Source organism: Nyctereutes procyonoides, unplaced genomic scaffold (genome assembly GCF_905146905.1).
Source record: "Nyctereutes procyonoides isolate TBG_1078 unplaced genomic scaffold, NYPRO_anot_genome, whole genome shotgun sequence".
Taxonomy (NCBI): Eukaryota; Metazoa; Chordata; class Mammalia; order Carnivora; family Canidae; genus Nyctereutes; species Nyctereutes procyonoides.
The window spans coordinates 46,627,523-46,641,148 of NW_026575121.1; the positions used below are offsets into that span (position 1 = coordinate 46,627,523).

The 13,626-nt window shown below is 45.7% G+C and overlaps 1 protein-coding gene across 1 annotated transcript in view; it reads left to right on the forward strand.

Moving 5' to 3' along the window:
* Positions 1-5,576: 5,576 nt before the first annotated feature.
* The window catches only part of HS6ST3 (heparan sulfate 6-O-sulfotransferase 3), a 625,872-nt gene continuing 617,822 nt past the window's right edge, over positions 5,577-13,626 (forward strand). Inside the window, exon 1 of the mRNA XM_055335595.1 lies at positions 5,577-6,280. Within this exon, the coding sequence (XP_055191570.1) occupies positions 5,577-6,280 (704 nt within the window). The remainder of the gene's footprint in view (positions 6,281-13,626) is intronic.

A 13,626-nucleotide genomic window follows, 5' to 3' on the forward strand; every position in this document is an offset into this window, starting at 1 on the left:
TACACTCTTAAGGGCAAAAATTATTATCTTTAGTATTCATGGAAGTGTCCCAAGTACCTAAAAGTACATAGTACATAGTAGTGACTCAATAAATATTTTTGGATTAAATGTATGAATCTTGTTTCCTTATTCATCATTTATTTTTCTACTGTTAGGATGTAAGAAAGGCAATGGCAGGGTTCTTTTTTGTCTTGTTTAGTGTATCCAAAGCATTCAGAACAGCATATGGTATATGGTAAATGCTTAACAAGTTTTTTGTTTGTTTGTTTTGTTTTGTTTTTAAGATTGTATTTATTTGAGAGAGAGAGAGAGAGAGAGAGAGCACAAGCAGGGAGGAAGAGGCCTAGGAGAGGAAGAAGCAGACTCCCCATGGAGCAGGGGGCCCCATGCAGGGCTCAATGTGGGGCTCCCTCCCAGGATCCTGAGCTCATGACCTGAGCCAAAGGCAGGTTCTTAACGGACTGAGCCACCCAGGCACCCCAATGTTTAATAGGTTCCTATGGAAGACATATGTGGATACCTACTATGAAAAAAGCTATTGCCTCTGCTTATGCTATACAGAGTTAGTGAATACATTATACATACAGGTAGCATAGAGTGCATCCATCACATAGGCAGCTATCTATGGTGGATAAAGAGTGTTATACAATAAAGCAAAGAATGAACTGTTCATATAAATAGAACTTTATGGGAAGCAGTATGTAGGGTTATGGTTGCCCCAAAGTTACAATCATGTAGTGAACTGGAATATGCTCAGTATATAACACTATTTTTTCCTGCAGTTTGCTTTGTCTGTGCAAACTCTTCTCAACTTCCTCAGGGAAAAAAGCCACTGCTTTGCTGGTGATTTGCAAAACTGCTTACTCTGTGGGCCTTTTTTGGGGGGGTTGTTTACAAAGATGAAAAAAAAAGTCATGTCATTGTACAGGAGCACTTTGTGTTCTTGAAGGAGAGATTCATGCTGCCAATGACTTACATAATCTATTTTGTTTTTCATCTGTATTGAAGGGCATTTGTATCTATATATTCCTGTGTGCAAATGTAGGGAGTCCAAAACTAGTCTCTGTGATTGTTTGGATTGTTAATCTCTCCAGGGTTTCCTCAACATTCTCCAAGGCAGTTTCTTACCCCAAAGGGAAAATGGAGAAGTTGAGATGCAATTTTATCTCCCAATTGAACTTGATTAAATGAGGACCGTTCTAATCAAAAGTTTGAATCCTAGGGGAGTGCAATGTTGTTAATGGTTTTGAGAATATTCAAGGAGAACTGGGAAGAAGAGTACTAAAGTCACAGTGTAGAAGGAAACAGGCAAGAAAATAATTGTAGTAAAGCTTATTAAGGCATAAAATTAGGTGAACAAATTGCTTCACAGATAGTGTTAAGCTTATTGCTAGACTGGCAAAGGAAGTGGAAGAAAGCTCTTTGAAAACATTATTTTTATTATTTTAATAATTTGTGTAGGATTCATAGTAGCTGCAATCTGTTAGCCAGAAACAATTGCCAGCTGGTGTCATCGTGGAGTAACTATAGCAGGCTGAATGCAAACATGTTTTTCCTTTTACCTGGAGAGCATTCAATTTTCCAAAGTTTCTGTTCATTTTTGCCTGAATGTGAGGTCTGCCCTTGTAGATAAGGAAACCTGTTTATTGCATGATTTAAGAGCTTCGATTAGGTTCACACCAAGTTCCACAACTTGGTAATAGGGAGACCACACCTGGGACAGACCATGTTTACACAAGCAATGTTACCTCTCATTAAAAATGAATACTGGGCAGCCCTGGTGGCTCAGCAGTTTAGCGCTGCCTTCAGCCCAGGGCGTGATCCTTGGAGACCCAGGATCAAGTCCCATGTTGGGCTTCCTGCATGGAGCCTGCTCCTCCCTCTGCCTGTGTCTCTGACTCTCTCTCTCTGTGTCTGTCATGAATAAATAAAAAAAAAAATCTAAAAAAAAATGAATACTTGGGGGCAGGGGTGGGGTGGCTCAGTCAATTAAGCATCCAATTCTTGATTTTGGCTCAGGTCATGATCTCAGGGTCCTGGGATGGAGCCCCTCATCGGATTCTATGCTCAGTGGGGAGTCTGTTTGGGATTCTCTCTCTCTCTCTCTTCATCCCCCCATTGCACTCTGTCTCTAAAATAAAAACAAATAAATATTTAAAAAAATGAATACTTGGGTACATGCTTGAATTGTCTGTGTAATTGCTTGATTCTATGCATTGCTTTCACTGTGGTTACCTCGAGGAAATGGTGCACTCTATTAGTTATTGTACTGAAAGCAAAAGCAGATTTCTGGGATAATGTACTTTGAAAAGGATTACAACGCATTTATTTATGGAAATATACATTTTGTTAGTAATGTAACTGTGATATGTTTGTCATCATAGTTTCTTCTCAGATTCTCCTAAATAATGTCTTTTAACAATGACATAATCATGTTAAGAGTGTTATTGTCTTTCCTCTGTTTATTTGGACACTGACAGACTAGGTGCCAAAATACTGCAGGATGTAGAGATCACTCAGCTTTGCCGATAAAGCCAGAGGGAGAGAGAAAAATTTAATTGTTCTTTTGCAATTCCATTGCTTCTTCCTGCCTTGACTCAAAGGGTCTCAGGAGGAGAGAGAGGAAATTGTGGGCTCTTTTGTTGATGTTCATTGGGTTTCTTCAATGGTGATTTGAATGTATTTCAGGGATGTTAGTGGTTGCTAATCATGGCTCTGCTTTCTCCTGGTTGTCCTTGGTTCCATCTCCTCATCTCTAAAATGGGATATTATACTTCTCTTATCTCCTTAGAATGTTGTTCTGGGAAGCAAATGAGATAACATCTAGAAAGTGCCTTCCACTCTATAAATTGCCGAAGCACTCAGGTTATACATTTGGGTAGCTAACAAGGTTATACTTATCCATGTGATATCAAACAACTTTATAGAAAATGAGCAACTCCTCAAATAAAGTAATATAAAAAAGTACAATAAACTTTTTACTTTGGTAAAGGTGTATATTTTAAAAATAAGCAATACCATTAACCAGATGCATTCAGGAAGTAATTGCTGAGTTTTATTTGCTTTCTGTCCTATCACAGTTTCTTGCTTTGGAGAGTAGTGTGATGCCATTAATAGGATTTTAAACTTTAAGTGAGAGAAAAATAAATAGAATTAAGTAAGCTTTAGAGAAGCTGATTCATCTCACTCAACACCTTTTTTTTTTTTTTTTTTACTAATATAAGCTCATACAGTATCAGGAAGGACACTGTTTGTGGTTGTTTATAGAGTTGAAAACAGGAAAGGTAGCAGAGGCGGAGAAGCTTTGTTGAGAAAAATCCCACCTGTCTAGAACAATAAAAATAACTTCCCATGGGAAAGAGTTAGCATCCCTAAAAGAGATCTGGATCTTAACCGATGGCTGTGAAGGGGAGTCTGACAAATGGAAGAGATTGGTACAGTGTCTCAAGAAAAGACAAGTACCACACAGATCCATAAAGAGGTCAGGTGGGAAGGATGGCTGCTCTAAAGGCATGGGATGCCATGCATGGTGGACTGGGACTGGTGGGGTAGTCCAAAAGGACATGATGACCCCAGCAAGGGGATCAAATTGCATTGTTCCCCTCTTCAGCACACTGCCACTCTCCACGTGGGTGAAGCGAGTATAGGGATTGTGAAGGGGCAGTTACTCCCATTTGATGGCATATCCATTCATTACCTGGAAAACAGAAACCGTTGTTAAACACCGATTTGATTCTCAGGTAAATGCAAAATTGAGACGTTTGGAAAATAAAGTCTTAAAAATCTGCATATAAGCAAAAGCTTACTTAGTCAGTGAAAGACCTACCTAAGTGTACATCTTACCATCCACATGGTGGTGGTGGTGGTGGTGGGGTAGGGGGGCAGGTGAGGGGTGAGTCTTGCACATTTAGGAAGTCAAAGTGGGATGATTTTTTAAAAAAGATTTATTTATTCATCACACACACACACACACACACACACACACACACACACACAGGCAGAGACATAGGCAGGGGGAGAAGCAGGGACCCTGATGTGGGACTCCATCCCAGGACCCTAGGATCACGCCCCGAGCCAGCGCCAAAGGCAGAGATTCTACGAATGAGCCACCCGGGTGCCCCTAGTGGGATGAATTTTCAGAGGTGACCCCTGAGCTCCTCTTAGATTCTGAGTACTGCACGGTGGTGAGTTGGTTGTTCTGGTGCTGGAGGAAATGAAGCGTATGTATGTTCAACAAAGAGCCTGATAGCAGGTGCCTAATGGATAACTGATGGATGGATGCCGGCTGAATAAAACTGTAGAGTTGGACACACCAAGTCTGTAGTTAAGGAGGGTCCAGAATAAAACTTGAGCAACAGTTAGAATGTCGTGGGTGGGAGTCGAAGGCAGTCCGGAGCCAATTTCCCCAGCAAGCTCGAGGGCAGCCCAGCCTCGGTGAGCCTGCCCCGCGGTGTGCCAGTGCTACCCCTGCACACAGGCCGCAGATCTGCGAGCATCCGCGGAAAGCGGAAAGCGGAAAGCGGAAAGCGGGGGCTGCGGATGTTAGGGTCTCGGACCCGTGCCGGCGACGCTCTCCTCGGGGCCTCTCCCGAGTATCTCCTCGCTCTGAGGTCGAAGGGACTCCCACCCCCAGCTGCCTCCTCCGAGCCCCGCGGAGCAGCGGACTCCTCCCCTGGAAACTCCTCCGGGGCTGGGGAAGGCTTCGGCGCATGCTCCGTACCTAGGGCAGGTTTTTGCTGCGGGTAGCAGGGCTCCTGTCACACCGGCTGGCGGGTTGTGGCGGTGCCAGCCAGTGTGTGCGAGTGTGCCTGCGTGCCCGCGCCTGGGCGGACCGACCCGGAGCGGCAGCGCGACTCTTCCCGCAGCGGCGGCTCCGCACAGACGCCTCGCGGGCAGCCGCCGCGGGGGCTCCTCTGCGAACTTGCGGCGGGCGCCGGCTGCCCCCGCGGCTCCCGCGCCCCGCGCCCCGCGCCCCGAGGGCAAAGGCGCCGGCTGCGCGCTCCGGGCGCGGCGGGGCCGGGCCGCGCCTTCGCCCTTGGCCCGCGCCCGCGCCCCGGCGAGCCCCATGCAGCGCCCCGCGCTCGCGGCCGCGGCCGCCCGGCTGCCCCGCGCAGGTGCAGGACCCGCGCCGCGCCGCGCAGCGCCCGAGCGCCCGAGCGCCGGCGACGGGATGCCCCGCGTGGCCTGAGCGCGCGCGCCGCGCCGGGGCGGGAGCGGGAGCGGGAGCGGGAGCGGGAGCGGGAGCGGGCCAAGCCGGGCGCCCCCGGGAGCGCAGGGCGCCCCGCGCCGCAGCCGCAGCCGGAGCCGGAGCCGCAGCCGCAGCCGGAGCCGCAGCCGCGCGCGCCGGCGCCCGCCTCGCCGCTCGGCTCGCAGGCCCTGGCGCGGCCGGCCCCGGGGTGCCGGAGTGCCGCGGGGCCGCCAGCCAGCCGCACGCGCCGGCGTCAGGGGCATGGAGGAGCGGCGGGCTCCGAGCCGCGCCCCGGAGTCCCCGAAACTTCCGAGCGGGCGCCAGTCCCCGCCGCCGCCGCCGCCGCCGCCGCCGCCGCCGCCTCGCCGGCCGGCCTGAGAGCGGGACCATGGATGAAAGGTTCAACAAGTGGCTGCTGACGCCGGTGCTCACTCTCCTCTTCGTGGTCATCATGTACCAGTACGTGTCCCCCTCCTGCACCAGCTCCTGCGCCAACTTCGGGGAGCAGCCGCGCGCGGACGAGGCCGGCCCGCCCGCCGCCCCGGGTCCCGCCCGCCGGGCACAGGCGCCGCCGGAGCCGGGGGAGCGGCGGCCCCAGCTGCCCCCGCCCCCCCGGGGGCCGCCCGAGGGCCCTCGCGGGGCCGCGGCGCCGGAGGACGAGGACGAGGAGCTCGGGGAGCCGGAGGAGGACGCCGAGGAGGAGGAAGAGGAGCCGGACTCCGAGGCCCCCGAGAACGGCTCCCTGCCCCGCTTCGCGCCGCGCTTCAACTTCACCCTGAAGGACCTGACCCGCTTCGTGGATTTCAACATCAAAGGGCGCGACGTGATCGTGTTCCTGCACATCCAGAAGACCGGGGGCACCACGTTCGGCCGCCACCTGGTGAAGAACATCCGGCTGGAGCAGCCGTGTAGCTGCAAGGCGGGCCAGAAGAAGTGCACCTGCCACCGGCCCGGCAAGAAGGAGACGTGGCTCTTCTCCCGCTTCTCCACCGGCTGGAGCTGCGGGCTGCACGCCGACTGGACGGAGCTCACCAACTGCGTGCCGGCCATCATGGAGAAGAAGGACTGTCCCCGCAACCGCAGCCACACCAGGTACCGGCCCGGGCCCCCTCTCGCCGCCCGCCGCCTCCCCCGCCGCCCTCCCCTCGCTCCCGACCCAGGGCGGCCCTGCGCCGCCGGAGCGCGCGGGTGCGCCCCCGCCCCCCCCCCCCCGAGCCTTCCAGCGGCGGGGGCCGAGGCTTTGGGAGTGGGGCGAGAAACCTCGGGAGAGCGCCCCGGGCTGGAGCTCCCCGCCTTGCTCCTCGCCGCCGCCGCCCGCTACCCGCTTTCACCTTCCGAGGTGTCCCGGGCAGTCGCGTGTGTTTTTCCAAGCGCCCAGGACGGCGCGGCCTCCCTTCGACCGTGGCTCGGAGAGGAGGCCTGGGTTAGACTAGGAGGTCGGACCTCATGCCTAAATTGTGTGAGTGGAAACCCACTTCAAACCCGGTGGAAGGCTGGAGGCACTGGGCTTAGACAGGCAGGGCAGGAGACTTGCAGGCGTGCCGAAAAGCCAGAGCCGAGTCTGATCGCTCTGCAAGCGGCTCTTGGGTGGCTCCTCGCCAGCTCCGGAAACAATCCTCCTGATGTGTCTTTGAAGACACGCTTCCAAATTCCTGCTGTACCTCGATGACCCTAATTCTGGAGATGGTCTTTGTTGCCGAGCAGTGCCAGGATTTGGACTCATGCTGTTCTCAGCAAGATTTCCACTCCCCCCCCCCTCCTCCCCAGTCCAATCCATCAACACATTCTAGAGGTACTTGTTAGGTGCCTACTGTGTGCCTGGCAAGGTGCTAAGTGCTACCTGGATACAAAGATAAAATAAGTAAGATCCCTTCCTTTCAGGGTAGATGGTTTTCTCTCCCCCATACCCCCTGCTCTTAAATAGTAATAGTGCTGAGAATTAGGAAAGTTTGAAATCTTAATAGCCAATGAAACTGCTTACATTATTAACATCCTTTGAGAGAGGCATGGGCTTAAGAGTTTGGTTGAATGTTCTTTCTGCCCATTGCAATTTGAAGATTAATCTGACATGCTTGCTCAAGGGACTAAAATATTAAAAGCTTGGAACACTAGTTTATTGAAGTTTTTATCTCAAAGGTTTCAAACAATTTGGTGTAAGGAAATAGGAATTTAAAAACTCAAGCTCAATATGTTGATATCAGATAGCTTTTGCATTTGACATTATGGAAGAACTTCATTTACTGGAAGCTACCCAGATTCTGAAATTCACCACCGCTGAAGCATCTAATTCTACTTCATTTCTCCAAGAATGAGCAAAATTTCATTATGGGATTTTTTACTCTGGCAGTTTTTCAAATACTTTCTCTCCTCCCTGCTCTTTTCCCTGGGTAATGGAAATTGGTTACAATAGGAAGCTGGTTGGACATGGAATGAAGGCATGAGGCTCCCTCCTTAAGCATATTTTTAGGACCCTTTACTTTTAAAAATGAAATGTTTTAGGTCTTGCCCCTCTCTTTTAGCTTAAAACAATTTTTCAATTAGTTATTACTTTCAAACTTCCCAACAAATGAGAGACAATCATCTATGCTGCATTTTACCCCAGATTGTACTTTCAGTACTTAGACCTTTACGTATTAATTACTGACCGATCCAAAGGAGTTTGCTAGTCCGATTCTCAGCTTCCATTTCAGTAAAACTAGAGACTTTGATTATCACATAGAAACATCAGATGACTCTTCAGTAGGGATTGGCATTCAATTCCACCAATATCTGTAAGAGTCTCAATGGATAGAGGAGGAGTTTTGGAAGAACTAGAGATTCTGGAACCTGAAAGTGATTGGATTTTTGCTTCGTGATGAGATGCTGCTTCTGCTATAGACCTTCTGCTACATGGATTATAGCAATAAGATCTCACTCCTATAGGAGATACTCAGTATTTCTCTACTCTGTGATGTAGGAAAATTCTTATGTGGTTATTTGAACGTACAGTTTCTGTTGCACAGTAAGATGCATTTCTCTGTTTAGTGATGGACCATGGACATTTATTTCTCTCTGAATCACAAGTTATCAGATGATCATCCTGCACTGGGTTGCTTTTTTTTTTTAATTTTTAATTTTCAATTTTCATAGTAGGTTTTTTTGGGGGGGGTCAGGGGTCGGTCACCACTCTTTTAATTCTTTTTCCTTCTTTACCCTCTGTCTCCTTCCTGGTATTCTAAATTACTTCCTTTGCTCTAGGCATTGTAGGAGAGAAGGGTTATGGGTTATGTGAGGCACCCTGCATTGAAAGTTGTAGGGAAAAAGTTGAAGGGATGTCCAGTAGCATCTTCCTCACAGAGAAGATTGAATTAGTGGTGTGTCATTGGAATGCCTGTGTACAGCATTCTGAAGGCAACCAGATTAGCCTGGATAATGGAGGGTACATTTCCACAATGCAAAATGGCAGATAATCTATTGCTACATAATAGGAACAAGGTTCTTCAAATAGGGCTGACTCTAAGCAAAATCAAGAAGTAGATCATGTTGATTTTAGTTCCCCGGTCTCTTTGCTTTTGGCCTCCTTGAAGGTCTGCCTCCCCATTTGTCACAGGGATTAGTGCCTCTGTAAGTCATGTAGTGAGCAAGAGCAAGGATTCCAGATTCAGATGGATATGGCTCTTGTGTGCAACCAAGAGTGGCCCTTACTAGCTATGTAACCGGAAGTAAGTTACCCCTTCTGAGCCTCAGATTCTTCACCTTTGAAGTATAGGTGGAAATTAGTGCTTCTCTAATAGAGGTATCGTGAGAACAAAATGAACAAATGTGTGCAAAATGCTTAGTGCAGTATCTACACATAGTGTAATGCACAGGTACGTAGTAATACTTAACATCAGTTGTTAGTTGTAATAACACTGTTTTCCCGAATCAAGGCCTTCTTTCATGAAAGGATCTGAGGTCAGTTCCTTAGAGCAGGTCATTGTAAACGGGTCACCTTATTTTATAGAGATGCTATTTTGTGATTACAGGCGTCAGGACCGAATCCAAAGTTCCAAACCTAACAAATCAGTGGAAAATTTTATGGACATTTGGGCATCAGTCAAGGTAGGGGACAGGATGGGAAATAGGGACGTAAGGCACACAATATAATTGGGTATATATTCTGTTGGTGACGAAACAAACAAACAAACAAAATCCAACCTGTCCGCAGTGGTGTGAACAAGTGGGAATTTCGAGGACCAGAGACAGAAGTGGGAAGCCAGTGCTGAAAGGAGATGCATGGTTTAGGTGAAGGAGTCATCATATGGAATGTATGGACCCGGGAAGGGACAAGATCCTGGGGCTGGCAGTTTGGGGCCAACACAGAGGGCTTTTTGACCACAGAGATTAATTGGAGTAAAATAGGAAGCAAATCGCAAGATGCCACATGGGAATGACCTCTTCGATCCCATCACTGGTGTTTTCCTCTCATCCTTTTTCTTTTGCTTCTCCCCAAAACTATCTTTTGGGTGGGCTATTCTTTCTGATTATTCTTGTGATGCCTTCTTTATTACTGTGTTTCCTTCTTTTATCTACATGTTCAGGTTTTTAGTAGACTATTATTTACCATTGTTGGTATGTATAGAGTCATAGCACTTTATGGTTAAAAAAAAGACCAAAGAGGTAATTGATCATATATATGGCAAAAGGGCAATTTAATCCTAAGAAGGTGAAATGACATGTCTAAGGTTTCCTTAGGGAACTTGAATCTTCATTTTAGTAAGTTATATTTGGTGTTTTACCTATTTTTTTTCTGTGTACTTATGAAATTTTTTTTGTACTATGAAAATTATAGTGGAGGGTGTTTCAACCACTTAATATGTGCCAGGTACTGTGATAGTTCTAGGAATATAGTTTTGAATGTGTCAGTCCTATGGAGCTTAGGCGATTAGGGCAGAAAGACTTCGCTCTTTTTTGGAGGTATCACCGTCATTCTTAAATAATGCTGGAAAGAGATTCTTTTTTATGATTTGTTTAGAGACATAGAGAGAGAGCAAAAGTGTGTGTGGGGGGGGGAGAGGCAGAAGGAGAGAATCTCCAGCAGACTACATGCTGAGCACAGAGCCCCACATAGGGCTTGATCCCAGATCCCTAAGATCATGATCTGAGTCAAAACCAAGAGTTCACCACTCAACCAGCTGAGCCATCCAGGTGCCTCACTGCTGGAGAGAGATTCTATTCACATCTTTTGTAGGGTGGGGTAGTGATTTTTTCCCTTTTATGACCTGCTTTCTCTCGGTCCTGTTAGGCTAGTTGGAATCTTATGAATATTGTAGTAGATAGGATCCTCGGTATTGCAGATGATACAAATCTAACTCAAACTCAATTCAGCTGGGGGCGAGGGGGTGGGAATTATTGGCTTAATCACCAGACCACAGGAAACATAAGGGTAGAGTTGGTTCCAAGAATGACTGGAATTGGAGGTTTGAAGTCTTTCTCCCCATACTCCTTTGGATATTGACCTCATCAAATTGGCTTATTCCTTTAAATGGGTAAATGGCTGTCATATCTAAGAGTTATGCAGCTAAGCGGATAGCGAGCCTTCCTCATGTTCCAATTTAAAAACTAACCAGTGACTCTGGTTAGTCTAGCTTGGAACTTGTGATTATTCTTTCTGTTAGTCCATGTGGCCAGGGCGATGAGGTTTTCAGACCTACCTGGTATCACAGAACCACCCATGGGACTGGTGTGTGTGTGTGTGTGTGTGTGTGTGTGTGTATGATATGAAGGGGAGCTCACGTAGGTATAGCTCCCACATGAACCATTTGGTTCTGGATAGTCTTTCCAGTTGTGTCAATTACAGGTGTAAGTCAATAAAAAATAAACTTTCAGATTTTTCTTTTGCCTACTTGCATGTAGGAACATTTTTAAAAAGAAGATTTTATTTATTTTTTTATTTGAGAGAAAGCGTGAGCACAAGCAGTGCTGGAGGGAGGCAGAGGGAGAAGCAGACTCCCTGCTGAGCAGGGAGACTGACATGGGGCTGGATCCCAGAACCCTGAGATCATGACGTGAGCCAAAGGCAGATGCTCAACCAACTGAGCCACCCAGGTGCCCTATCATGTTGGAACATTTTTAAGTCAAGCTACAGCTCCAGTTTACTTGCAGCAGCTAGAAACCATATCATATCATATGAGGAATAATTTGAAGGATTTAATTTGAAGGATTTAATATATTAATATTTAATAATTTGAAGTATTTAATATGTATTTGAAGTATTTGAAGTATTTAATATGGAGGTGGGAAAAATAAAGAGAGACATAAAAATTGCCTCCAGTACTCAAAGGAGGAAGGTGTGGAAGATGGTGAAGCTTGCTTAGTATTCCTTCAAAGGATAGAACTAGGATACATGGGATACCAGTGGTAGGATTAGCTTTCAACTCAGAGTAAGAAAGAACTTCATAAAACTTGTAGTTGTCTAGAGCACCTGGGTGTCTCAGTCAGTTAAGCATCTGCCTTTAGCTCAGGTCATGATCTCAGGGTAGTGGGATCAAGCCCCACATTGGCTCCCTGCTCAGCAGGGAGTCTGCTAGTCCCTCTGTCTCTCCCCCTGCTCCTGCTCTCTCTCTCTCTCTCTCTCTCAAATAAATAAATAAATAAATAAATAAATAAATAAATAAATAAATAAATAAAATCTTTAAAGAAAAATTTATAGCTGTCTACAATGATAGTGACCTTTTTTGTGCAATGGTGTACTCCTTAGCAATGAAAACTTTAAATGTGGCTGATCAACCACTGTTGTTGTGAAAGCAGTTCCTCCTTGAGGAAGGGCTGAACTTGTATGGCCTTCTATTTTAAAGTCCTGTGTTCTCATCTAAGCTGAATTCAGGGTCTCTTTCTTTGTCCCCTTTCCTGCCCCATGCAGAGAAAACAAACCAAGACAAAAAACAAAACAAAACAAAACAAAACAAAAAACAAACCCAAAAAGGATTACAAATGAACTACTCAATTCTGAAACAGTTGTAAATATTTCTACCAAGGAAACTTTTGGTAAAGCATGGTCTTATGGTTTAGACTCTTGTACACAATCAGGGCTAAAAGCAGTGGATAAGTCTTGTGTACCAGAGCATCGCTTCTTAATAATAAGTATAAAAAGATAAGATGAGAAAATACAACACAACTTGCCAGCAAAAGCCATCACTGCTTTGAAACATCATCTGGTTATTGCTTTTTCCTTTAGACAGCAGGCTATAAGGCTATAAGGCTATAAGGAGGTTGCAGAGCTCTGTTTCAGGCTGTCTAGAATATTATGGCCATACTGCTTTCTAAAGCATAATCTTTTTGATGTCTCTTCTAATTAGAAATGTTGAACTGCAAAGGAGGTTAATTTTCACCATCAGGTTTGTGTGCTGTGTGAAACTAAGGAGATAAGAAATTGTTCTGTCTATATGCCATATCCACTTATAGGTTCATTACGGAGTCTCTGAAAGTATTGCTTCTGATTCAAACCACCAATATTTGCTATAAATCAGAAAGAGGTTGAATTAAACTTATGCCATTTTTTTTTTGAGTTGTGAAGATAAAACTGGAACTGGTAAATGGTGATCGATGATTTGTTTTTCTGCCTTTTTCTTGCTGGTTACCTTGGGATGTTGGCAAAGGTTGATTTGTTTTTAGAGAAATAGCAGAGCTCATGTATGAATTGGAAGCTAGGTAAATTTAGCCACTAGCAATCTAGATTTGCTTAATCTTAGACTCTTACATTATTATTCCAAAAGCTAATTATTATCATCTCATCTTGACAAAGGACAGTCAGAAGCTTATGGCATTTGAAAGTTACTTTTGCTTGATAATGAATTAAACAGGTTTAATTGAGACTTCCAAATCTTAATGTGATTTTAAGACTCATGAAATAAATTATTGGGCCAAGAAATAGGTTTAGTATGAAAACAATTAAATGGGGAACCCAAATTATTTCCTAGTAATCAATTATCTTGTTTTTGAGTTTGTTAAATAATGGGTATCATATATAAATTCCCTATTGATTTTAATTGGTTAATATAACTTTATTTTAATTATAGCTGAGCATTTAACTATGTGTTGCAAAGTGTACTGAACAGTTAACTTAGTGTTATTTGTCTATATCTCCTCCAGCATATACAGTTGCTCCGTAAAACACTTATAAAGTTCCCAAGCACAGAGACTGAGCTATAAAAGATTCTCAATACATGTCAGCTAAAAATCTATCTATCTAGATTCCCTTGTAAAAATATCAGCATAACTTGACCAGATTGTGTTCTTCATGGAATGATCAAATGCTTTATTTTTAAATGTTTTTTTTTTAGATTTTATTTTTATTTATTTGACAAAGAGACGGAGTGAGAGAGAGGAAGAGAGAGAGAGAGAACACAAGCAGGGGGAGCAGGAGAGGGAGAAGCAGGCTCCCTGCTGAGCAAGGAGCCCGACCAGTGGTTTGATACCAG